The sequence below is a fragment of the Vanellus vanellus genome, assembly GCF_965231255.1.
Source record: "Vanellus vanellus genome assembly, chromosome: 1".
Lineage (NCBI taxonomy): Eukaryota > Metazoa > Chordata > Aves > Charadriiformes > Charadriidae > Vanellus > Vanellus vanellus.
In genome coordinates this window covers 22,871,560-22,899,383 of record NC_138905.1, presented here as the reverse complement: position 1 = coordinate 22,899,383, position 27,824 = coordinate 22,871,560, and the positions used below count along the sequence as shown (strand labels likewise).

The 27,824-nt window shown below is 41.1% G+C and overlaps 2 protein-coding genes across 2 annotated transcripts in view; both read left to right on the top strand.

Moving 5' to 3' along the window:
* Window positions 1-6,155, top strand: part of MAPK12 (mitogen-activated protein kinase 12) — a 41,481-nt gene extending 35,326 nt beyond the window's left edge. Inside the window, exons 9-12 of the mRNA XM_082486668.1 lie at window positions 1,769-1,848; window positions 2,656-2,734; window positions 4,319-4,492; window positions 5,279-6,155. Of these exons, the coding sequence (XP_082342794.1) occupies window positions 1,769-1,848; window positions 2,656-2,734; window positions 4,319-4,492; window positions 5,279-5,349 (404 nt within the window). The 3' untranslated portion in view covers window positions 5,350-6,155. The remainder of the gene's footprint in view (window positions 1-1,768; window positions 1,849-2,655; window positions 2,735-4,318; window positions 4,493-5,278) is intronic.
* Window positions 6,156-23,669: 17,514 nt separating this feature from the next.
* Window positions 23,670-26,926, top strand: LOC309673173 (secreted frizzled-related protein 2-like; the record flags this gene model as incomplete). Its single annotated transcript, XM_082484902.1, has 4 exons — window positions 23,670-23,956; window positions 24,516-24,685; window positions 25,427-25,519; window positions 26,616-26,926. 4 exons carry the CDS (start codon window positions 23,670-23,672, stop codon window positions 26,924-26,926), a joined length of 861 nt encoding a protein of 286 aa, XP_082341028.1.
* Window positions 26,927-27,824: the final 898 nt, after the last annotated feature.

Genomic DNA, 27,824 nt, shown 5'->3' with positions numbered 1-27,824 from the left:
TTGATATTTTTAGTAATAGACTCAACACCTCCAGAACACACACAGAAAATTCTGCTGTAGTACATGGACTTATGTGCATATGCCAGTCCATTTCATGCTTTTTGAGACTTTAACTAAAAAACATTATGTAAGTAACATCTAGTAAAATGTTTTAGATTTACAAAAAAAATCTAGTCCTATTATTTAATTGCTAAGGAGTTAATAAAATAGTGAAGATTAAGCTGTAATTCAACCTCAACTTCATTGACAGTAGTAGTTGTGATAATTAATAGAGGACAATGTTAATAGAAGACAGCAAGAAGTTTTTACTGGTTTTTTTTGTTTCCCAGCTTCGTATGTTTGACAGTTCAGCCTAATCATTTTGCGCTGCTTTTCCCTTTGCGGAGTTCCAGTGAATAAATTTTATATCTGCAAGTACTTGTTTACAGAATCACAATTATTTAATTTTAATTATATTTGTATTTAAGTACTTACACATACATTACATGGATCATACTGTTCTCATTTTGTGAGGAAAAAGATAAAAAAGGAAGATTGCATTCACCAAAAAAATGACAAGAACTATGTAAGAGTAGCATACATCAGATTATTTCAGCTGTACAGATTTTAATTGCATGCATTAGTTCTTAAAAAGAAAATGCTAAAATGCCTGCCAAAGAACCTTGAGCATTCTGGTACATAAATAAGGAAATGAATGAGTCATAATTTTCAAGTTGCACTGTAAATGTAAGAGTGGAAAAGCTAGTATTTTAGTCATACTGGGTTTTGGAGATTTCAGAACTATTGGCTGAAGTTCTGCATCCTGTATTACGAAGGACATTACTGCAGCATAACAGTCGTTGCTGGCCTTTGAGTATATGAATCAGTATTACCTGTTGTCAGGGAAATGCAGCCGTGGGTTCAGTTGTGGGTAGGTGAATAAGAAAACAGCTCACAGCTAGGGATTTTTTTTTTTTTTTTGTAATATGAATAAGTAATCCTGCAAACGTGGAATGGGATTGTATTTGTTTCATCAGCCTTACCCACCATTGCCTTTTTCTGCAGAGGTTGGTAGAATCCTTGTGTGCTGATCACTCATCTAGCTTCTAGCCTCTCATCTGCTGCTCTTACCAGAGCAGCAACCGAATTATAAAGCTCTTCTCTGCAGCATTAACCTCCTGTGAACGTGGTGCTGCTTCTTTGAAACAGCTAAGAATGTCGCTGATTAATCTGTGCTGGTTTAGGACACAGAAGACTGGGGAGTGTTCTGATGCCTTACCCCACTGTCTCCAACATCTCTGCATCTGGAATTGAGCTGAGCATGTGGGAAATTAGGAGGAGAGGGATTAATTTTTTTCCTTGAAGTCTCAATTTGGAGAAGAACTAACACAGACTGGTTTCCTCTGATTTTTGTTCTGTTTATCGTACCACCTGATGTTCCTTGTGACTTTTCCTGCCTCTGCATCACCTAGGTACTGCATAGACCTGGGCGATGCATGCAATACGTGTATTGATTGTTCAGATACTCCAATAATTTTGGACTGATTTTGACTAAAATAATGATACAATTATGTGTTCCCAAGTTACAGGATATTTTATTTCAAGTGCTTTCAGTGTCTTTGCCTTTTGCAAGAAAAACCGAGGACTTTCATCTCATCTTTTATAAATCTTCTGTTCAGTCCTTGCATTATGATTTTTGCTTTATTCTCCAATAGCAAAGAAACTCACAATTTTTGCAAGGTGTTTAGTTTTATGGTGAAAGACTTTGTTCCTTATTTCTGGTATTCAGATCTGGACCAACTCACAGAAATAATGAAAATAACAGGTACACCAACTCAAGATTTTGTTCAAAAACTGCAGAGTCAAGATGTGAGTATTCTTCTTTGTCAACTTGTTTTACATGTCTTAACTTGACTTACGCTGTACTCAGTTCTTAGACTGGCTGAGGTAATGTGTATTGACTACTGAAATGACCCCTGATGGTACATCTCTGCCTTGAAATGCTTTGCACACCCAGAATAGCTACTGGAGGGGGCACAGAAAATGATCAGGACACTTGAAAAATCTTTATATTTAAATACTTCAAAGTTTCCAGTGTGTACCATATAAACAACTGAGCTGATGCATTACTACCTTTAATGGAAATGTACTGAAAACATGAACATATTCAGAAAAAGCACTTGTTCTGCAGATGTCTCTGACTTTGTGTTTCCTATTCTTGTGTGGATGTCCTTCTAGAATCCTTAAGCACCTACTATAAAAAAACTAAAATTAATCATTAGACTAACTATACAGTTTAAATACCAATGAATTACCATCTAAGGTTCACTTCTAGAGATTCCTGTAAACTCACTATGACATTCTTTCAAATTATGCTTACCTATTTATTCTAATTAATATACTAGATATTAGTATATTAATAGACTAGATATTACTTATACTAATAAATAAAGCTTTACATTATTATTTCTTAATCACAGTTTTAAGGCTTGATTTAAAAAAAAAAGTTCTTTTCAACAAGAAGGTAAAATATAATCGGGGTTTATGACCCCCCAAAAAATCCATTTGTACAATGTGCTACCAAAGCATTGTTGAGTTACCTATTAAGCATGGGGTTAATGTTGTCACATTACAAAGTCAGTAAAGGTCTAATTTAATATTTGTGTTTCTTTTAAGGCAAAAAACTATATCAAAAGCCTTCCAAAAGTCCAGAAAAAAGATTTTGCATCCATCTTGAAGTATGCAAATCCTTTGGGTAAGACAGTTTGTGTGGATGTGTACAATTTGTCTTGTTCTTGTTTGCATTGGAGACAACAGCAGTATCAGTCATGTGATAGGTTATGCGATGGTTCTCGTGCTTTTCTATCTCTTGATTTCCATAATTCATAACTTTGATTTTAGTGGCTGAACTTTGCCAAGTTTAGACCCTGCCAGGAATCAGATGTTTCTTAGAAGAGTGAAAAAAGAAGTATTTTGTGTTTTAGGCTCCGATCCAGCATCTGCTTAACGGTTTTACTGGAGCAGCTTTCTCAAGAGCCCTGAGAAACTAAATATATGTAATAATTTTTTCTGTGTATTGTATTTGAAATATAACTCTGAAAGCTCAATCTGATCTACAGTAGAAATGCAAGCAAATAGAAAGCTCACATTTTAGTTATGGAATGAATACGTCCTGAGAAACATCTGTGCATTCCTGAGAAGCACTGGCTTGGATTTGATAGATATAAACAGCCAGAAGAACATACCAAGTGTGCATGACTGTGACATGACTCGAGGCAGCCAGAGCTCTGAGATGGCTCTGCCCAAACCTTATCCGTTCCCCAGTGACCTGAACACCTACATAGCCAGCTTTATTAGAATATCAATTAGGATAATTGAATCTTCTCAGTTTAAGAAGTTAAAATTGTATGTTCAGATACAGTAGAAATAAACATGATTAATAAGCAGCTCTTACCCTGACTGCATGGTTAGCTCACTGACCTTCTCAGCTACACATTTCCATTTAGTTTTTGGGATGTTTCTTCCTATCACTTCCATGCCCATCTGGCTGCTCCTTACACAGAGAACAACTAACTGCTCGTGGTCTGAGAGAGAAGGCTGGAGACAATCCACGGTGTGACAAGCAGGAGTTGCAGCATCCTGTCCCACACTGCTGCCTCTTCCTTTCAGCTGCTCCACCCAACCCAGGAACATTCTTTCAGGATAGAAAAACAGAGAATAAACAAGCCATTCATCATATCTGTTTACGCTAGCCCATTTTGACAGTCTAACAGTGAACCTGATCCAAAATCCACCAGAGAGGAACACAGAAGATTTTCATTAATTGTTTTGGCTGAGGTCAAAAAACGTATAACAGCGTTGAGATTCTAAGCATGGAGAACTGACTTGTCTTAGTGAACTTCAGAGCATACTTGGCCTTGGATTTGGTCACACAGAGAGCAGTTCTCATTAGCTGCACACCCACCAGTTCGTTCTGCTGCTGTTAGGTCGTGATGTACCTTAGAACCACAACGCAGTGGTGGCAGTGATGAAAGACACCTGGGAAAGCCCCAAGCACAGTGCACAGAGCAGAGAAGTCATTAGCTGAGGTGATGTGGCTGTATTGCATTACAGAAGCAAGGGAGCATCTCTGTGCTGCGTCAGGCTTTGTACACATCCCAGCTTGCTCACAACACTATTTTGTCATGCAGATGGGCCACAGTGGCTATAGAATGAACACCCAGGGATTCTGCTTTATAACTCTGTGTATTTATTTGAATTATCTCCAGGACAACATTACTGTGTACAAGCTGAAATCAGTGGTGTGATTTGAATGCACTGTTTGTATTCTGTTCAATAGCAGTAAACCTTTTGGAGAAGATGCTGGTGCTGGATGCAGAGAAGCGAGTCACAGCAGCTGAGGCTTTGATGCATCCTTACTTTGAACCAATTCACGATCCCGAGGAAGAAATTGAAGCTGAGAAATACGACGACACATTTGATAACGTGGATCTTCCGCTAGATGAGTGGAAGTGTGAGTTTCGTTTTGTGATGTTTTCAAAAATGACCAGATAGAAAGGCCACCCAGAAATAGGAATATTCCCCTTTACAAATTATTTTCTCTGCTTTTGATGGAACAGAGTAAGTAGACAGCATTAAGATAGAGAAACGCTATTGATAAGCCAGCATTCCTCTTATCAAGTCCTCCTGGAACAATCCCCAAAGCTTTCTTCTGTGCCTCCTAACAGAGGCCCTCTGTCTCCCCCATCTCCGTGGCTGTCCTCCCATCTTCTGCAACATAGGAGAGAAACCATTTCTTTAACATGGTCTTTCCAGTGGATAGGACAGGCAAACAGTTAGCTCTGTAGGTCTGCCACAGTTGCTGGCCTTAATTTTAAGTGAGGTTCTCTGAGGGAGTGAAAAACATATCTACCTCAGCAGAGATAGAAGTCTGAATCTAGTTTTCATCTAATGTAAGAAGTTTGTATTTTGGCTTCTAAGCAAGGATTTGACTTTTAAAGCTGATGTAGCTCTTTCTGAGGATATTGCCCCCTATGCTGTAAAGTCAATGCTCACATCCCTTTGAAAGCACCTATAACATTTCAGTATTGGGCTACTTCTTCAGATCTGAAATAGTGAAAAAAATAATCCTTGATTCCCTTACTTTTTGTACTCTTTCTCTTCGTTTTTGCCTGAAGAGGTCTCTCTCCTCCTGGCCTCGATCAGAGCCGAACCATGCTGGGGGTTGCACCTTGCTTGTGTCTCTGCAGCTCCTTTTCTGATCAGACCAGCAACACTCATTTATTCTGTTGTTTTCCAGGCATTACATATAAAGAGATACTGAACTTCAAGCCACCACAGACATCGGAGTCAAAGGAGACAGCGGTGTAATTGTATGACTCGGTCTTTTCAGAACTCAGAAGAAAGCAGGAAAGTTGTAAATGTTTGTGATATTTCAGGTGTATAAAACTTTTATAAATAAACTGGATGTAATCTGTTTCATCTTCACTGTAAGAAAGAGCAATGTCTTTTACTCTGCATGTGAAAGTTGGTGCCTTTGGAAATAGCATTTCAGAACTGTCCAGAAACCTATTCTTGCCTACAACTTCTTCCTTCTGCACGAAAGGAGTCAGACTGTGATAACCTGGTGCTATCTTCAAAAAAGCAGGTAGGACTAATTCTTCAAATCAGAGGTGAAAAGAGTACAAGTTACCACCCTGAGCAAGCTGAGACAGAGCGTGTCAGAGATGTGCTGGGACTGCTCTCCAAGGCCGTTGAACTGTCTTGAATGCAAGAAGTATTCGTGTGACTTCATCTGGAATATTTCACCTTGGTAAGATGCCTGGGGAGGCTAATCAGCTTCTGCTCCCTCAGCTAGTGCAGCAGGTAGCGGAGCCACAGCCCAAATGAATGCCTGCGTCCCCTGTCCTGTGTGAGTGGAGGAGAACCTGAGCTCAGCCAGTTCTGACAGATCTGGGCAAGAGCCAAGAAGCTGAGAAGTGTCAGTGTCTGAGATTTTTTCTAAGTAACCAGTGTAGCAGGACAAGGTTTGGCAAACGCAATTAGATGAGCAGGCACTAGATAAACAATCACTGTCGAGGGGTACAATATTTTCCTCTGAATACAGTGTAGTCTCTTTCTGTAATAGACTAGGGACCAAGGATTTCCAGGGAGGAATTCTTAAGACTTTCTAAAATTTTGTAATCTCTCTAGCGTCTTAGCATTGAAATGATCACTGAAAAAGTAAATCTTCTCAGAGGACGTACTGGTTATAGAATCAGCGGTGCCAGTTTTAGAGATAAAGCTGCATGTGGGTCACATTATAGAAAAAATGAGGGTAAAAATGCTACGCTGCAGCTGTTCATTGGGAATACCTGCAGTAAGCTGCCATTTCGTTCACAGTGTATAGAGGTGTTGCCAGGCGCAGAATAACAACTGTTCCTTTTTTTAGCCTTTTGAACTCATCTTACTAGAGGGGGGGAAACCCTCACACCTTCTGTTGGGAGGTGCCTTACCAGAGGGGGTCGGCTTCCTGATGGGATATTGATTAGACACTTCATGAGTTCCTCTTACTGTCTGGGTTCATTTATTGTTTTTTCCTAGGTGCTTAGTTTGTAATAATCTCTCAGAAGTAGGAAAAAGAAATTAGGAAACCTTTGGTGAAGAATTTCTTTGTGAGGTTGCTTGTCCTTGTTAAAGGTAATCTCTCTACAATTGACTATTTGAATGTGGATTATTCCCAATACAATATGTTGTTGTGTGTTGCTACTAAATGAAACGGTTGTGAAGACATTTGATCTTGGAAATGATTTGGGGTTTTTTGCTTTAATAACCAGTTTAAACCAGAAGTTTAATCAAGGCACAGGGGTTCTGTTTCTTTCAACGAATGTTTAAGTTAAAGACCTGTAAATATTAGCATTTGTTTAAAAATTGTGATAAGCATTGATTAGCTGAGATGGGCACGTAGAGAGACTAAATAGTAAAAGAAACCTTGAATTATTGATGTATGTTATAAAAAAACGTAGTTTCAGGAATGCATGCAAAAAAAGCAGAGAATATAATTTGAAACAAAACATTTTTCCATACTACAGGTCAGTGAGGAAGGCACTCTTAAGAGTCATACCCCATTTTGCACTATTGACTTTCTGCTTGGGACTACACTTTTATGTTAAATAGAAACTGGAACTTTATTTTTTACTGAATAGATGTTTTCTCTTTTAGGATCATGCCCTGTGGTCCTCTTAAAAGTCACGTGAGAAAAGTGCCTATTGGAATTGGTAGGTTTGATAGAGCCAGTCGAGGGCAATGGAAGAATGTCACAAACTTCTTTGAAAATGCTCCCACTGTATTTTAAATGGAAACACAACATCCTAAACTCTAGCAAATGTCTAAAGTCTTGAGAGAATGCAAATGGCTCAAATTTTAGACTTCAAGGGAACATGTCTTTCTTTTCTTTGAAAAACTGCTTTGCGTTTTCTTTGTAATACCAACACTTTAATGGGCATTTTGACGTCCCCCCGTTTTAGCTTTCGTGAAGTCAAGCCCTAAAAACCTTCACTGGCTGAGGTGAGTGTTTCCCTCTATGCATCTTGATGTAGTATTGGAGAAGCAGCTAGCTTGTGTGAGAAAGACATAGGAAGATAATGTTATTTTTTTTCTAGATATTGGGGAAATACAGAGCTCTTGAAATAACTGAAGAGAAGACTTTGATATATAGAATCATAGAATCATCTAGGTTGCAAGGGACCTTTAAGATCATTGAGTCCAACCATCAACCTAAGGTGTACTAGCAAAGACAGAAGTACTGTTCTGCTGTCTAGTCAGCAAACTGTAAGGTAAAATAACAAACATGGAAAGTTTGTCACATCTTGGCATGATGTTTCTGCTAAGAGATTGCAATCTGCAGAAATGGCTCCAAAGGGCAATAGAGGTTAGGAGTATAAATAGCTCATTAAAAGAAATGCAAGGTGAAAGCAGAAATATTTTGCATGGGAGGCAGCTGCTGCTTCAAAGGGAGAGACAACATTTCCTAAGTTTTTATTTGCTATTTCTACTGGTGCTAAGCAACTCAGGAATAAGAACCCAGTTTCTGTTTGCCTTAAAGAGAAATGTAAACACGTTCTGCATGTACTTGAAATGTATTGTGAAAAATAAAGGTTGGGGGTTTGTTTTTTACACAATAATGGTCTTATTTTCCCCATATGTATTCCCAAGTGTATAATCACTCCCGAAAACAGTATTTTTGGTATAAGGGAACTGTATGAAACCTAATATTGTAGGTACATTTCATGTAACATGAGCTGCTGAGGTAGTTTATTTTGGACGTCAGTCAGACCACAGATCCTAACCTTTCTTCCATTTCCCAGACTTGAAGTCAGCCACAGAGCTGATCTGATTGTCCTACTGCCACCTAATTATTTCTTACCGCATCTTGGATTTTACCAGACATCTCTGCTTTGCTGTGAAGGACAGGATTTCAGTCCTTAAATGCAGTTGCATTCCTCAGCCTGATTTTAAAAGCCAAAGTCAGATTGACTGTCATCGAGCATATACATCCTTGAGTTGGACAGGGAAATTTAAGTTACCAGAGTTCTAGTAGGATATTTGGGACCTTTGCCCTGCAAGGACCTTTGCCCCATGGCTCTTTTAGAGCAAGATTGTCCCCTTAAGTATTAGTCTTCATTGCACTGAAGACTCATCGTTCATGTTGAATTTTGATAATGTGGTGGTGTGGGCCAAATGTGGTTCACAATTTCACTTTTTGATTATTTTCTGGTTTTCTTACAGAATAACACTGAGGTGAGTGTTATGTGTCCTGCAAAACGTGTTCAGAAGATCCACTTTGTTCTTCATTGAGAACTACCAGGCATATGAGCTGGGCAGGATTCTCTGAGCTTCCTACTTTCTGATCTGCTGTTCAAATACGAAGATCAGATGCTTCTGGTCTGTTTCAGCTAAGATTGTCAGAGAATGAAGCATCTCTTAGATGCTGTCATTCACTGGATCTTGGTATGAAATACTCCTGTAGGGCTTTAGATGGACCCTGCAGGTACCAGGGAAAGAATTGAGGCTCGTAACACCTGCTGTCTCTGCTGATTAATTCTCCAGCTCCTGAATACACTGTAGGGCAGCCCGTTGTGTAAGTCAAATAATACCAGAAGCAGTTTCATGGACTACACCACTTAAAATCTCCTCCTAAGTATTTTTAAGAATTCAGAAGCATGAGTTGGAGAAAGATCAAGGGAGGAGGACTTCCATCATACAGATGCTCTTTGAAACTTCACAGGCTACCAGTTAATGAGCAGCTCTCCTGCACAGATTATTTGCAGCTCTCTGGGGCAGTAACATAATGATCTAAAATCTGCGGTGCCACCTAGCCAGGACATGCAGCTCTCAGGCACGGGAATGATGCATGCTTTCTAGCAACCAGGAACAGCGTCCCTCTGCAAGGAGATAAGTGGGGACAAGGGAAGTAATTTAAGGATTCATTATTTTTGTCTGCTGCTATCCTGTTCTGCAAACAGAGCTCCTTGACCCTTAACCTCGTTACATTTCCATGCTGGAGTTTTCTAGTTCTCTCCAAGGTCTCCCAGCTAAGTTTGAGTGATCGAGGCATGCAACTCTTACACCTTTCATTCAAGTATTTTGAACGTGCTCTTATCTTTGAGAGGCAAAATTGAGGCAAAATGAGGCAACCAATAAAGCAATCAAATGAAATGTAGTGAAAGAAATTGCTCAGGTCCTGTTTGAAAGTGCTCTCGGTTTTGCCGTGGAGCATCCTGGGCGCACGTGCTGGTAGGGAGCAGGAGATGTCTCCTGCTGTGCTGCTTGCACGGCGCCTGCAACAACGAGGCTCTTGTCTGAGTGACACTTGTGATACCAGCACAACCAAAGGCTGCCACCTAGTCCAATTCAGTCTGATATTAATGGGAAATTCATTATTATTATAACAGTAATATTGTCACAGGTTATAACAGTAAAATTATACTGCTTGGGAAGCCACGGGCATTTGGTCCACTGGGGGCCTGGGCCAAGGCAGCTTTTTTTCAGGCATTTTAAAAGCCCCATTTGTACATGACGGAGTTCCTGCCACCAGGTAGTACTGCTTTGGCATGTGGCCAACCATTTTGTTGTTCCTAGGCAACTCCTTACATTTTGGGGTTTGAGTCAAGTCTGGATTTCCTTTTTCATAAAAATTGTAGTATGCTACTGAAAGGAGAGAAAATATGGCTGAGAAGTGTAATCAGAAAAACATTAACTAAAGTTTTCTTTAAAGCAACCCCCTCTTAAGATCTAGGATACATTATAAAATAAAGGTCAGTTATAAGGAATTAAAGTTGCTCCTCGGGAAGAATCATGAACCATGGCTGGAGGAACCAAGCCGGTTTTGGTTAGAGTTTGAACTCTTAAAAGAATCCCAAGAAGGCTTTTTATTTAATGCAGAAAATTAACATAGTATAAACTTTGAATAAAAAGGAAGCGGACAACTAGTGCACACAAAATGTCTGCTAGTCCTGAAGCAGGGCATCCTTTTAAGAACAGGTTTGCATATTGATGAGGGAAGCACAACACTGCCGGGAACTCCCCAGAAAGCATCTTCCAAAAATGTAAGTTCATCTAGAAACATGTATGTTGTTCCATCTTGCTGGAACAAGATGATCAAATAAGGCAAATGTTTGATTCCATTTAAATTATGACACTAAATGTAAGGCGTCTCAAATAAGTGTGGTTGTTAGGGTTCTTAATTCTGGATTCCCAGGCAAAAATGTAGCTACAAGGGAGTTGCATCTCAGGGGTTCATCGAAGTCCCAACAGTCTCAATCTGTCCATACCATTACTACCATCACCACAGGTCACCTAGGGGATTGCGAGTTCCTTGTCGTTGTGTTCTATCACACAGGTTTATCTTATTTTTCTTACATGGTATCTCTTTCACTGAGGGCAATGACTAAATCTTCTCTAGGAATGGATTAGGATGTTTCTACTAGAAGAGATTATAGCTCCTGTCCCCCAGCTCTTGCAGAAGGTGGCAACTATGTGATCACTAAGACAAGGCAGAGCACAGGACACGAAAGCACTGTTTATGGTTGTGGTATCTAAAATGATCCCCTGTAAAAGCTTTAGATCTCTCTCCACGCATCTGCCAAAGCTGCCTTTGACTGTTCCTCCTGTTTTGGCTGCTTGGCTGGAGACCTCGGCGCCCGCTGCACGTGCAAGCCCGTGGGAGCTGTACGTTGGACACGTGGTCACTGCACTAACAAACTCGCCAGCGCTTGGGAGGGTTTCTGGGTGCTGAACTTCAGCTGCCTACTCTGTTAAATAGCTACCAGGGTTTTGGCCCAGGACAGCTGCAGTCTGCCTCTGACTCCCCCGGCACAGCTGAGGAGCTGTCGGTGGCCGAGTGGTGCTCCTAATAGGCAGTGGGATGCCATTGGCTGGCTTTGGAGGGCGAGAGGTTTTCATAGCGTGGTGTTGGGCAATTTTTTGCCAGCTAGACTTCTTAGATCCAGCAAACTGCTCCAGGCATGGTTAATTTACTAGTGCAGGCATGGCCACAGAGCCAACGGTGCCTGGAAAATTGTGCTCACTAGTCATATGCTCCCATCAGCTGCGAGCATATGACTGTCATCTCTTTGCACTGTTGTCCTCTAGCCATAAAATAATAAAAACTCAGGCTTTGTGAAGCAGTTGTTTAGGAGAGTGATGGTGAGTTCTGCTGTGAGGCTTGAGAGCATCCCCGGGGGCTCCCAGAGCTTTGGCTGCCAGGGCTGGGGGCCAGCTCAGAGCCGGTGCGGCCACGAGTGGCCCCTTCCCTGGGGTGACCTGGGGAGAGGCTCCCAAACACCATGGGGTCGAACCCTGGCCTGGGGAAGCTGCTTCCAGCTGAGGCTTTGCTTTGGCCCATCCTGAGCTGCAGCTCCTGCCGGCCCCTGGCCATGGGTCCTTCACACGGGCTGATGTCCCAGCCTGGCCTGTCCCCACCCCCAGGAATGTGCCCCATGCCCAGGACTGGGCCCACTGCCCCCAGCTTTCTTGCCCTGACCGAGATATGGAGGTTTACACTAAATTAGGGTGAAATTGAAAAGATTTATTTGCAGTGCTCCAGAATAAGATGGAAATAATACGTATTTTCCCTGCCATTTGGCAAATCTACTATAAGTTGCTGTGAGTCTCTCATTTGTTGTTAACAGGATTTTGGCCAAGTAAATGTCATGACAACATCGATTGGCCTAATAAAGTTTTTCATACATGGTGCATTTGTACAAAATGTAATGATGTGATAGGAAGGAAAATAACGGCAAGAGAGCACAGATTTCCTTTAAACAAAGAAAAGACAATACAAGAGGTCTTTTCAAAGGCATTACTGATATCTTAAATATACAGCCGGACTTGTCAGAGTGGTAAAACAACAGAAGTGAGAATATTGTGAATGCTGAGATGGAGTCCTGCATGCCAGCAGAGCGGGAGGGCTATGTCACCAGGGTCACAAATAAACTCCCAGTCCCATGTCACCTTACCAGCTTTAGACATGACTCCCCTTATGGCTTCTAAATACTCTGTTAATGCTTTACATTAAGACTGCTGAATTATCAGAACAGGTGTGAAACTATGACCATATGTAAACAAGTGACTACCTGGAGACTCTAAAACAAGTGGGATTCTCTTCACAAACAGCTCGCTATAATTACTATATCTACTCAGTATTGCCATTTAAAGTCTCTAAACTAGAACATTAACTACTTTTCTTTAGGTTTCTCAATGGATTTTATAGCATTTTATACTTTATGGCTCGATTAGCGGTTTTGATCACCTGGATTTGATATGATTAATGCTATGAACTTGCTGCACGTGTTCCAGCTTTTGAATTGCCTTCCATAGCTAGTGTTTGGCACTGTTAAAGTACTTTGAGATATAAATTATTTATGTAAAGGGAAAATTCACTTTCCACTGTAACCTCAAACCTTAGCAGTGGGGTAAGCATGACCACCCATGAGAAAATGCTCAGGAAAGGCTGAAGAGCCAAGCTGAGCAAGCTGAGAGCATCACTGTGCCCCAAAGATTGACTTAACATGCCAAATTCGTACCAGAGGATGCCTGAGACCTCCCTTAGTGTTAATAAATTCTTCTCTAATACGGTGATGTGACATCATCAGCTGGTTCATACATCCTTTGTGAGCAATTATTAGGTTTAAAGAAGGCTAAATCTCTTTTTTGTTGTCCATGACTGTTAGGCCTTAAAGAACACGAGCATGTCAGTAAGGCTGGTTATGAAGAGCCTGAACCAGAAACACTCCATTGCTCTTGGAAAGGAGGAAAATGAAAACTTGGAAGTAAGCAGAATTTGAAGCAGTAGTTCCCCTCATTTTTCTGTGTTAGCTTTATCTACTCAAGGAGTGTTCTTACCAAGTAAATCAAATGCCACTAATTCTCAAAAAAAGAAATAGCCAAGTGAATGTTCTCACCTGTGTGGGCACGGGCCCAAGGTGGCTTCTCCCATCAGAGTGCAGGGAGGGAATGGCTGTGTAAGGACTCCAGTAAGCACAGGGAGGTAAGTTGTTTGTTCCCTTTAAAGCTTGGCATACGCACCTGCAGCATCCCTCGCTGGAGCCAAGATATTAAAATGAGGATGTTTTACTCAGTCAACCATATGGCAGGGCAAAGTACCTTCCATACTGAATCCTTTTTCAGTATCAGGTTCCCAAACCAAACATTTTTATATAAACTCCTGAAAGATAATTCACCAAAAAGAATGTAATGGGTGACCTGTTTATGTTGGACACCTTTGTCTGTCTTGCTCGCATCAAGGTATGCTATGAGAACTGCACTGACATCAGCAGTATGTATTGTAACTCTCAGCATAAGCAAAACAGGCAGAATCTTGGCTTTCAGGGTATAATAACAGGTTATGGAAACTGTCATTGCCTTCCTTGTGTACAGAATCAGCCTGTCAATAATTCCAGTACTTCGGTTCCATTTGCATAGAATATCAAGAAGAAAAATACTACTCACCATAAGTAGGGATGGCAAAATCTCACCCAACTGTTAAAAAACAAAAAGAAAAGAAATACAGAGTATATACCCACAAAACTGAGTGCTCGAGTTACAAGCTCTGGATGTATTTTCTAAAAATATTTTTCTCTCTCACCAAACAAAAAAAGCTCCCCTGCCCTAGTATATTTAACAGCAGTAATGCTGTAGTAGAGATGTAGATATAAAAAGGCAAGGCTTATGGGGAGTGGTGATAGCTTTTATCAGACACACATAATCAGGGGAAAAAAGCTGAAGAAGCTGTCAGACAAACATGCTCCTTTTAAGGTCTGAAACTAGAGCTGCAATCACAAATCTTTTGTCTCTGGATGCTCCGGAGACTACTTTCAAAATACCTTCCCCACTAAACTATTTGCTCCTCTATGGTTTCCATAATGAAAAGGGCCTCCTGTGGATACAGTTATCAATCTTTGGACACTGCAACCAGCATGAAACCCTTAATGCTATTTAGAGAATGAAAATGGTTCCTGAGACAAAAAAAAAAAAAAAATAATGATCAGCCCCTCCTAATTAACCTTAAATTTAATTATTTCTCTGGTTCTCCCTCCCTAAGCTTCATAAACTAATCAGAGTAAGCCACAACTTTAAAGATCATTTAGGTACTGTTTGATTTTGAGCCATTTCTAAATTACTGCTCTATAATTTTTCCTTATTTATTTGCTCAGCTTTTGCTGTTGTGTAGCTATTTAGGGTGGATTCACCTCCATTGAATTTCCCAGTAACACCACTGGAAGAAAAAGATTGCCCTGGGATGAGGGTGAAGGGCTGTGAAAGCCAAAGGACATAACATTTCACAGGCAGCCACACATGGTCTGCATCCAGATCACCAAATGGGCGCTGGAGTCATGGACCTCTAATCCTGGCCTGCTGGCTGGAGGGCTCTGCCCAGGTATTTAAATCCAAATAGGGTTTAATCATTAAGGTGGAGACTTCTTTATCAGTGAACTTCTCTTCCAGATAGGGTAATAGAAACCAAACGTCTTTGATCTCAATAGAGGCACTGTGCGACACAAGCCAGGGTGGAAGGGAAGGAACCTGCCATCTGCCCTCTGAGACAATGAAGGCCCAAAGAAAGGGAAAACTTATTTTCTTCCCCATCTTTTATAAAGCATATCGCATCTATGCTTTCTGTTTGAAGACTGATTTGGTTTTGTTTTGTTTGTTTTTTTTTATTAATTGATTTCTCCCCCTTTGCAGAGGATTTAAAGTCTCTCATGAATACCAACGGGGCTGTCCCGCAAAATGGAGGAGTGGGGATGGAGGGGTTGATTTGCCTCTCAGGCCTGCTGTAGGAATTGCTGTGGCAATATGAATGCTCTATATAGGAGCAATTGCTGAGGTTTTGCAGATTTTGAGGGCTCAGCATCAGAGTGTTACGAGAAAGCACTATGTAACCCCATTAGGGTGTATAGGAAAAGATTTAGTAAGTGTACAAGATGCAAAATCTACTTCCTTTTACATAATTGTTCTACTAGATGTCTTCTCAGATGGACAGGAAGATTTACAGACCATTTAGAGGGATACCATCCCTACATGACAACACAGAGAAAATCACAGGTTTGATTCAAAAAGAAGTAGTGCCTGTTAAGCCATTACGACATTTGACGTCTGGAGCTGCCCGTGATGACCCTGCTAATGCCTGGCATGGTCCTGCCACTCGCCTGCCACAGTGCTGGGCTCCTGCTCCCCCTCACCTTCATCACTCCTCACAAGGAGGTGTGATTTCACTACGCATTTGTAATTGAAACGGGTTACACAAAAGGCCGGTTGCTTGGTTCATTGAAACCTGAAAAACATTTTGAGTTCCTTGAGAGTTACATGAGAAATACTGAAGAAAAGTCGATCAGTGACAGCTGTAATAGCAAATGGTGGAGTAAGAAGGTTCATTAAGGGCTCCAAAAGGCTGTCTTTTGTGGTCATCCTTTGCCAGAGGGTGTGTGTAAGGGAATAGCTAAAATCGGGAGAGTGAAAATAAGTAGAAAATATTCAGACCTTCAGCAAGTATCCCTTTGCCTTCAGCCACAGAGCTCAAGTAACAGAAGAGACATGAACTATTTGCATAGCAGTGAGGTAACAATGATATACCATGCACTCATGAATAGGCACACTCTTGTGAAGCAGTTACTCTCTTAATTTGTAATTGCCACAATTAAAAATATTTTTTCTTTTCTGTGAGTCCCAAAACGGTTTTTGAATATTGACTCTATCTCTACACACACTTGAGTTCAGGACACAGTTATTTGTTTTAATTAAGCCACCCAAAGTTTAGTATGCACATGTGTGCTTGAATGAAAAAGTTTGTAAATGCTTTTAGGGAAAAAAAAAATCTCTTTCAAAAAATACTCTGGCATAGCAACTTGAAAATAAAGGCTAAGATTTATCCAGAAAATATTTTTTTTCTTTTTGAAATGTTCAAATGTAAATCTACACCCTTAAAAACAATATGAGTCATGGCTTGAAGAGAAATTTACAACCAAAAAAAACCTGCCGGGATTGCAGTGACCAGAATCTGAAATTCATGTCCAGTAATTCTGACTATTTCTTGACAAATCTTTGTTTTAATCTCAGTTCACCAAAAATATTTGCAACAGGAACACTTGTTTTGATTATATACATTTAAATACATTTTCAGTGCCTGGAAAGAGATCACATTTTACCATAATTGTTCAAGAAAAAACCCTATGCTAACACCAGAGGGAATTTTGCTTAGAGAAAATTTGGCCATAATTTCTAATTCAGATATTTGAAGCACATTTATTTATTCGTGAAACCTTACAGATGTCATTTAATTTTGCTTATTCAGCAAAGCATTTAGGCTGAAATTTGACTTTTAAGCAGATGCTTCAGGTCCACTGACTCCCACAGCATTGAAGCGAGCCGATCTTGGCCTGCCATGTACTGTTACACCGTCCGATGCTGAGAGCCCTTCCTCCGGGCGGCTGGGATACATAGACGTTAGATGCAAAATGCCATCAAGCGACTTAAAAGGGATGGGCTCCAGGTGTGCTGGAGTCAGCCGAGCACTCACCCACAGTTTCACTTGCTTAACTGATAGAGCTATCTCCCGTGACAGCCAGAAGCCAGACATAATTTTCAAGACTTAATGCGTTTCCGTCTTATCTTGGTGATCAGTAGCTGGCTACAGGCCACAGACAAAGAAAGAATGAAAGAATCAGGGGGGAATAGACAAGATGACCCTGTTTACTTTCTCAATGGACTACAAATAGTTGGTATGTACTTGCTGTTTACTTGCAGCCCAAACAGCTGTTCCCCAGCCTCCTTATGAAACAGCTTTGAGTCTACTTGTACTCCCTTTTGTTCACAGAGGTTTGGAAACGATTCCGTGCGCTCACCATTTAACCTCACTTTTTGTTTCATTTGGAGCTGCTTGTGACAGACAGCGCATGAGAGGGGAGTCAGCTGTGGTAGAAACTTGATAGAGGGAAACCCAGCATCAGTCCAGTTGCCAAAAGGCTGCAAAAACTGTTTAAGTCTAAAAGGAATAAGAGCTTTTCTGCAGAGCAAGAATTGTGCCTGAAATACGTGAAACTCCATTTGTCAAATGGTCCTTCTTCCACAAAATTAAATCAGAGCAAAACAAAATTGAAACTCAGTAAAACTGATTGAAACCGAACATGAAAAATAGGTAGTATTAGCCAAACAGTAAACCAATATCAACCAAAGAAAAAAAAAATCCTAAGGTTAATTTTTTTTACCTGGGGGGAAACAGAGAACAGTGGCTATTACTACTGGCTCTCTGTGCAAGGTGCTCATCTTGTACATGATCAATAGTGTAAACCCCTAAATTCAGGCAGACTATATTTTTCTCCCACCTGAAAGCTGTAATTTGGAGTTTGCCTACCCCTGGAGCAAAACAACACTACTGAGCCTGCTGCACTGCTTATGATTGAAGAGCAAAATTCCGCTTTCTTAATGACAATCGTGCCAGCGCTTCTCTCCTCCTTTCAGCCACCTTGAAAGCAAACCGCTTCTCACAGCATTTAACCAATACGGTGTTCACCATCAGGCCCTGCAGGCCTGAATGCAGTTTCATGAGCATGCTGCAGCAGAGGATTTCAGTTCTTCCCCTAAAATCACTTTATGTGACTTGTCCTGCCCTGCAGTGACCAAAATATTGCTGGGCAGGAGACCCGAAAGCTGAGTGGGTCAATGAATATTGCGATGGCAAAGCTCAGAGTTGTATGACTGCATCAGCTGCGAGCTGATTAGCAACTCATCTAACCTTCCTGTGCCCTTTTTCCATCTCGGACCGACATGGCCGGCTTAGGAAATGCTACTTACCCCGGTTTTGTATAGTATTCAGCACCCTTGTGCCTTTAGGTGATCCTGTTGTAATCTGTGTGGGCACTTACATGCCTCCTCCCTGCTCTCGTGGCATCTGAACACTTCATATTGGAACGCATTTAAATTCCAGCATCTCCCCCCGCTCCCGCCATGTTAAGCCGGACAGTCTGTGTGTGGAGGAGTACAATGCGGTGGGGTTAAAGCTTCAACAGGAAGCTTGCAGCAGAGTCAGAAACTATGTTTGGGTCACCCAAATCATTGACTTTCCCTATTAAAACAAATTTTCCTCTCAGCTAATCGATTAACAGTAATAAGGACAGAGCTCAGCGTGCCGGGGCAGTGAGCCTTTAACTATCTGCATTACAGATTCATAAGGAAATACAGTATTTCTGTTCTTTCAAAATTAAAGCAATGCTAAAGCCATTGTGATGAATAAATTAATGAGGCTTTTTCAAAACCATCTATGACTCTTCCTCCACTGTTTCACAGATGCCATTCATGCCTAACTGTTTTTTTAATAAAGCAAAGGAAACATTATGAAATAAAGCCTGCCTCACAGAATAAGGGTGTTGGTCCATCAAAGCTGTCATCAGAGTGATGACCACCTCTCCCCAGCCTCCTTTTGCGACTCGGGGTGCACAGCAAACAGCTTTGATCCTTGTCTCAGAGCCTTGCATCTCTGCAATTAGACTTCAGATAAAAATGACTCCAGCAGAATATTGCAACGAATGTTTAGATTAAAACCCCAAATCCTTACATCTGCTAGTTTGCTCTCAAACCCCTACTTTCTTTGAAGAAAAATTCAGTCCCATTTCTTACTGGGGTCTGATGAGTGGCTCCTGGTTAATCTCTGTCTGTCTCCCTGGTAACAGTCAAAGGAGATGACCCAGCGGTGGGCAGGGAGCGAGCCTCCAGCTGCTGTTCCTGTTATCAGGGTCCATCAGCAGGTGACCGTTCCTCATATCCAGGAACAATAAATACAGCCCGTGGCTAAGGGGACCACCACGCAGCTTTCTTCAGAAGTCTCAAAGAGCGTTAGCTTCACTCCAGACTTCGAGACAGAAGTTTCTCTAAACCCTCAGGTCTTGTATTTTATGCTTCGCACTCAAAATGTACACAGACACTGAAATTCCTGTGCTAGTCTGCTAAACTAATATTTTTTTTTATTTTATATAGTCTTTATTCAAGCAACCTCTACACACATATATCACTACTATTAGAAATACTGCGCCCCTGTCAGCTTTTGTGTAATTTGAATGTTTAGCTAGTGTGGCAACAGCAAATCGCAGTTTACTGTGTTCCCACAAGCAAGCTGTGTGTATATTTGCCTGACTTTTTTTTTTTTCCACGCCTTGTCAATGAGCAGCTGAGTTTCTGCAAAAAAAAGGAGAATCTATGGCACAGCAACGCGGGTGCTGCAGCTCACGCTTCTGCCGAGGAGCTAACCTCTGACTGACCCAAAGCTCTCTCCAAGCAATGGCAATCTTCTTCGCATGTTCATTTTTAATGACTGTTCTGCAAGACTCCTGCTAAAAATGATAAATGATAATGACTGGCTGTCAAACCAAGTTTCAAGGTAGCATCTGCTCATGAAGAACATCAAAATAATTAAGCCTAAACAGAAGCATAGCCAAAATCAGTCCCTTGCTTAAAAGCAGCTTGTGAGTGTAGCAAAAAGAAGTGTCAAACTGGGAAATTCCTCAGTAAATGGTGACACTGAAAATGGCACAGGGTAAAGAATTTGACCCAGCTAGCGTCTGGAACTCAGCGACTGTCAGAAGGGAGAGGAATCAGAAGCTCCCATAAATGATGCTCTTTCCTGACAGAGGCAGCTAGCAGAAATGACTCAGTTACGGATGATGCTCTGGCTTCAGATCCAGCCTTAAATCCAACACAGTCATAGGTGTCAAGCAATGGCATTTGTGCACATTTTGTTTTCAGAGCCAGTGACGATCCTTCAGCCTTCAGTTGAGCTTCGTCATTCCTGACAAACACGTAAAGCCTCAGTATTACCTGGGTGAATGGCTACTTCACTCAAAATAGCAAGAAAACAAGAAGAAACAGAAGCAAAGTAGATGGCTTGCCATTCTTCTGATGGCAAAACCACGGCGTTTCCCCCACACCCTCGAATGCCCTTGGCTCCCCGGCTGAAGGGCTGTGCAGTGGAGTGCAGCTCCTTCCCAACCCGCTGAAGCCTCAGCCCTTTGGTGTGGTCAGGCCCTCAGCCACCAGAGATGCCACCCTACTTACACAGAGAAAAAATATTTTCTTTGGCATCACAAAATGACGACCCACTGAAAGTCAGCTCACCAAAAGCAAAGCATGAAAAGATAACTGTCCTCCTTTGAGATGCACCTGAGGTTAAAAGCAACTTTAAGGCACAGCTCTGCAGTGGCTCATAAATGACCTACCCCCTGCGAAGCCCCAGCAGAAAACAGTGACTCAGAGATACACAATTATTTATTTCAAGACAGTTCCTATGGAGACTACGTTTGTCAGGAGAGGTATTAGCTCTTATTAGAGTATCTTCATCTCACACAGTCTTGTTATGCCTGTCCCTGTGCTGTCCATCAGTGGTGGCCCAGAGGGAGCTCTCAAAACCAGACCTGCTGTACCACAACCCAGCACGCCTGGTCTTGGGCACTGCCAGAGCTCAGCCCAACACAGGGCAGTTTGCCAGACACTTGGCGGTGGGAAGGGGCAGAGTGAGCCCCTTCGGTGGCACCGCCGGGACGTTCTTGCAGAGCAGTGCTGGCACAGCTAGCGACTCAGTAACCCCTCATTATTTGGAGTAACAGAGTCGGCTCAGGAGTTAGGATCAATCGAGTCTTCTTGTAGGTTGCGAGACAGTCACAGAGAAAAACATCTAAATAATTGAGAGACCAAATACTCTTTCTTAATATATATTTTATATCACTCAGAAATGTGCATGTAATACCATGCCTCACACGCAACAGAAGGGCTTCCTTCACCAGAGATCTTGTCACCTACTTTCAGATAACAACCAGATGAGAAAAGTACTGTGGAAGAACACTCTTGGGGCCAGAGAGGAATTTGATTAATTTTATAAAATTATGGGGTGACTTGGTAAAGACATCAGCATCACGGATGGATGCAGATGCCTGCTGGGTAAGGGGGACACTCATATATGGAGACCAGTTTCACTCCAGTTGCTGAGTGCCGAAGTGACGCTCAGGTGAGAGACATCAGGGTGTCTGCAAGATCTCCGGAGCCAGTGTGAGCTGAGCCCCGCGTGCTGGGTGGCTGCGCCTGTGCATGGGAGGTGAGGCTCAGGGCTTCGGTTCAAGCACACCTGAGAGCCAGAAGATATCGGGCAGCCGCTCGCAGAGGCTCTGCAGTTGGCTTCGTGTATGGGTCTGCCCTCTCCCTGGGCCAAGCAGCTTCGTGCTGTTGCTTAGTTGCAAAATGGGAGCAAGTGCAGCTATGCAAAAGTGTGGCCCCCAGGGATACCTGCATAAAGTTAGCAAGAACGGGGCTTTTACTGAGTTTTAGTAAGGCCTTCCTATGGAATACATGGAGCACTTGGCAAAGGGATGCTACCATCAGGCCTAAATCAGCCTGGTTAGGTATTCAGGTCCTCTGCTTTGAAGTGTGGTAACAGACACAGAGAAACCACATTTATTAGAAAAAACCACAGAACTGGTAATAAGACATGAAAAGAAAAACTCACAATTCTTTTAAATGTCTTTGGTTCCTGGAACCTTGCATGCTGTCATTTTTTTCTGGCTTATTTAAACAGATACTGTAATTTTCCCAGTAGCTTAGAGTAAAGAAGACAGCTAACGAGGAATCAGCGGTGTTTTGTCATCAATTTCAAAGATGCAAGGATTAATAGTCCAACATTTGGGTATAAACATGTAAATGATATGTAGCACATTGTCTAAATGTGCTACATCTAGGTAGGAGCACAGAGAACTGCTGTTTCTGAAATAGATTTCCATCATCAGTAATACTAGCTGACACGCTATTATGCACATATTCATTTTAGCCTAATAATCAAGCCAGATCTTTTATACTAGATCCACCTACGTGTAATTAATATATAAACATTTTTGCTAATAAATAATGTAATAAGAAATGGAAATAAAAATTAACACCCATAACTAATTGGAAAAATGGTTTCATCGAATTAAAAATTTCCACAAAATGTTTTGTTTCAATCGTTAATTCTTTTAACTAATAATCTGACTTTTATATTCATAATAGGTAAGCTACACATTACTCAGACCCTCTGTCACCTTAACTGATTCCCCAGCTTCTCTATAGTGTTTCTCTCTATCTGTTTATCAGTACTATGCCAAGAACAGTAATGCAGTACTCAGTCAGTAATTCTGTTAACTTTTAACTTAAGAAATGTAATACTATTTTTTGTGCTACAAACAGAAAAAGTACACATCTAGTATTGTTTTCTTTCATACAGATTCATGTAATTATAAATTATTAATAAATAGGTGAAATGCTGAGTTATTTGAGCAATTTTAAGTGGAGCCAGGTTCATTTGAAGTAATAAAAACTTTTCCCCATATGTGTAACTGCCTTTTCACTCTGAATAAATACTGATAGCCACAATAGTCCTACAATATTAAATCCACCACTGAACTTGAATAAATGAAAAATGTGAGTTCTGTAGCCATCTCATGGGCACATATCCCATCAGTAAAACAATTCTGTTTTTTCGAGTGTCTATTAAAATTAATTGAAGTTGGGACCTTTAGCATGTGTTACCGTACAGGGATCCAAATTTCCAGACAAAATACTTAGTTAATAGCGGGAGGCTGTCTCTTTTATAGCACTTGACCAAATAAAGAAAGCACCTCTTCTACATTGTAAAACAGTGGAAGAGACATGAGCAATTAGCACAAGCAAAACATTTTCACTTGATAAGTCAATCTGGGCTGTTTTTTCTGCCCTGTCAGCAGTGTCTGAAAACAAAGGAGACACAGCAGCCCCAGGAGACAGCTTGTCTGCCCAACTGTTTTTCTGGGGGATCTCTTAATTTGTTTTAGAAAGCACATAGCAAACCGTCTTAGGTGTCAAAATTTAATATGCCACATAGCACGCTGCAGCAACTGACACCATGGGACATGTGAAAGGCTATACCAAATCGGTGTCTTTAGGGAACATACTTCTATACTTTGCCTCCACCTCCCCTGGTTATCACAACAATCCCTTAAATAGGCAATAAGACCTGGTCTTGTCTGGAGTGATTTGATAAGCAGTTGATAACCAATGGTTTATTAAGCTCTTGGGGTATATAAGCCACAAGGTTTTCAGCATGCCCCTGCGCCTGAGGGGTTTGACAGCTCTCTGCTCAGCAGCCCAGGAGTCACGGGAAGATGCTCTTGACTGCAACAATACTTGTTTTTGCTCTGAGCGGTTTCCTAAGAGTGGCAACAGGCTTTGACATTGGATTATCCACGAAATGTGTAGTGATACCCAAGGAGATGGACATGTGCCACAAGATCGGGTACTCCGAAATGAGGCTTCCCAACCTGATGGGACACACAAGCATGGCAGAGGTTATCCTAAAATCCACCACCTGGCAGCACCTTGCACTCACGGACTGTCATCCTCACGTGAGGACATTCCTGTGCTCCCTGTTTGCACCCATCTGTTTAGATACGTAAGTACCACAGCACAATACAAAACTCCAGCCTTTATTTGCCGGAACAGGGATCAAATGAAATGCATGTTTATCGTAATCTAAAGGTGATCTCCACTTTTTATGAAATAATTCTGTTAACTTTCTAGTACTCATCAGAAAGAAAAGTACTGAAAACATGTACCACTTAAAATTTTGTTTGCCTTGGGAAAATGAATGCTGTTGTCAAAGGATATCATGTTTTATTTTGTCACAGTTGAAATGATACTCTTGTTAAATTAGGTTTGAAGCACCTATTGCAAATAGAATCAGGCTGATGCTGAAGCTTTTCTCAGGTTGCAATAAAAGCATTTTAAAAACTGTTATTAATCTTGTAAGCAAAGCCTGGTGCTTACAAGTCCAGTCCATACAGACCACTTGCACCGTGTGCACAGCTGCCGCTTCTAGAACTATATTATTATTGAAGGATGTTAAGTATCAGTGAAGATGATGTACTTTGCACAGAAATCACTGTTGCAATAGTTTCTGTTATCACTGAGTGAGTTTAACTGATCCAGTCTGGTATTTCCTCCGGTGACAGGTTCATCCATCCTTGCAGAAGTATGTGTGTTGCCGTCCGTGACAGCTGCGCCCCCGTGCTCGCCTGCCACGGACACCCCTGGCCCGACAGTCTGGACTGCGATCGATTCCCTGCAGGCGAGGACATGTGCCTGGCATCTCTTACAAAGGAGTATAAATACTTGCACAAAGGTAGCTGGGAGATGACAGAGGGGAGGGTGGCCGTACTCTGTGCTCCTGGGAATCAAAGAGATACAAGGGATATCGTTCCCAGACAGTCTGTGATTTTTTAAACGGAGTCGAAACTATCCATATTGCTTCACCCTGTTTGCCCAGATGGCAGGGGAAAGCGCTGGTACTTGCAGTGTAAGCTGCAGCAGACCTCAGGTGGTGTAAATCAGCATCGCTTCAATAAAATAAAGTGTAGATAGTCTATGCTTAGATAGAGGAGGAAGGCGGTTATCACCCTGCACGCAGCTATGGGCAGAATCACACCCACGACACCACACTGTATTTGATTTATTTTGAGGTCTCTTTATAGACTTATTAATGGCCCTTATCACGGATAAATGGCACACCCGAATTCATATATTCACAATTCTAGTGCAGCTGAAAGCAGGATCACTGATAGAACCATCCACCTAAGCCCTTCCCCACCCACCTTGGCCATAGTAAAAACAATAATGGATATTTGATGCTGTATTTGCTGCTCATAATTGAGCTTGTCAGGCTGAATGGGCACAGAAAATGAAACTCCTTTTCATCCCTAGCCATTTTTTCAGAGAAGTGTGTTGACTTTTACGTTATCACTGACCAATTGTGTATTTTCTCTGTCATCCCCCTGGGTAAACAGTGAGGTCTCAGCTTTGACAGCAGAAAATTAATACAAAAGATTCTAAAAGATAATGATGAAACTTTGTCATTTCTTACCAGTCCTACCAAAGCCTGCCTGCCAGGCCTGCCCAGCAGTGGAGGAATTCTTTACACACAAAAGAGTTCTTGAAGTTTTCTGTGACAATAACTTTGGTAAGTCCTTGCTAATATGGCTGCTGTTAAAGAGACTAACATCTGTCCTTCTAAAATTCTTTAAAATTGGGATTAAAATAACTGTCAGTTTCTGCTGGGATTTCAAAGTCTTAATCCTATGAGTCTGGCTGCTGACAACTTTAGGTTGTTTATCAGAATACGTTCTTTCTAATAAAAATATAAGGAGGATTAATTTTGCCTGAAAGATTTATTAATGATCTATTTTACAACCAAATAGCTCGTCTGTTCTTGTCTAGTTGGCTACATTGTAGTACAACAAGCTTTATGGAAAATATTTCTGCAAAAAGCAGCCAAATAAGCAGGTCTGCCTTTTATTAGTGGTTAAACCCAAAGTAAAGCTTTGGTTGTTTCACCAGTGAGTGGGGTGTCCTTGTTACTTGTGTGCATGAGTTGTGACACATAGCTTTCTGAAAAGGATACTTAGAAAATAATATCAGTAAAAGAAATTCTTACCTCATGTTGTCTTATTGGAATGACAGGCAATACTTTTGAGTTTGCCCTAGAAACTTCCTGCAAAGCTCTTTGAAGTCAGTGCAAAGACTCTCAGCGACTTCGGCTGGCTTTAGCTCAGGCGGTATAGAGAAATTTCATGCTAAAAGGTGTTGGTGGAGTCAAGTGGGGTAGGTAGATGCTTATAATGAACAAGGAGTATCTAGAAGTGTGGTATCAGCAAGTGTTACTAGCTATTTTTGCTGAGGGGTTCATAATATGGACAAAGTGAGTTTCAGTAGAATTGCTTGGGCAAGATGGGCAGCCTCATGACATGAGAACAATGCCAACAGCTTACAATATCTAATTATCCACAAAGGCCAACATACATGGTGATGATAAAAATACATTATTCACCTTTGTGAAAAAATTCTCTAGTATTCCATGAAAAAATTCCCTACTACATAACTTTTATTTTTTAAAAAAATGTTTTAGAATGTGTACTGCTGCTGGAGAAGGCCTTGCCGTACTCTATCAGCATAAATTATGATAGTATTTTTAAGGAATCATCCTGCTTTAATTGTTAGTGTTTCTTTCTGCATTTGAGTAAACAGAGTGACTTACATGTTTCCTTTTTATTCCTTAGCAGTGAAAGTAAAGCTGTCCAAAAAGAGAACAGTATTTGGTGACCAAGAGTATAACATTGAATGCCAAGTGGAATTCATTACCCAGGGCTCACTCTTGCCTTATGAAACTCAGAGTATGATACAACAGTGGCTGCTTATCAATGAAAACTGTACGCAGAGGATGACTCCGACTCATCGTCCCATGGTGTATCTCCTTGTGGGGAATATTGAAGAGGGCATCATTTTAGTAAACCAGGTTTACCGTTGGCAGAGGAGGGACTCCCAGCTGACTTTGGCCACTCAGAAGTGGAGATACCATAAATGCTTGTAAATAGTTACCGTATTTTAGTTTTATAGACTTAATTTTAGTTTTATAAATATGTATAATAGACCCAAGAACAGCTAATCGATAATACATAAATTTGTAAAAAAGATTATTATACTTCTCATGCCAAACCTATCTTGTAAATAGGAATGTACTATAAGTGGAATGTAAAGTCTTAATTTCCTTTTAAATTGTATTATAAGTTGAACTTAAACCCCAGTGTTATCAGGCCTCCTTTCTGTAGTGTTCCAGATATTCACATCAAGTTTGAACTTGCCCGAGCATGTATAAATGTTTCTTTGAGTTTCTGCAAAAATATTTTGTAATATGTGCAAAAACTGGCATAAAACAGTTTTAATACAGCTGACTACTTTTCATCTATTTTTCTATACTGCCCACTCTGCCATTTTCTCCAGTTACCTAAACTTTCCCTTGCTTAATGTTTCATTAATTGGCCTCATTTTCTCCCATTAGAGTATTTTAAAAGAAGGCAGCCCTCTGCTGGTCGCTTTTTCTGGAATGAAAGTGGAATAAATGGGACTAAGCAACTGTAAGCATGATATGGTTGGCCCCAGCTACAGGAAGATTCGGTTACTGAGCATCATTTTACAATGCCAGAGCTGACAGCGTCTCAGTGGTAACACCTGAGAGCATAGGCTAAACGCAGTTTTTGAAACCTTTTATTCTTGCATGACCATCCTGAATGTAGCACGGTTCAACTGGAATCTAAATCGGGTCCCCCCTACTGAAAGGTCCCTTTTCATTTTCAGACACACTAAAAAAGCCAAGGCAGAATCTTTACCAGTTGTCTAAATGGACTGCAGGGGACTAATGGAGTGATAATATTCAAGAAATGCAAAATATTACAGTGGCCACATGATACGCATCCTCATTGTCAGTGCAA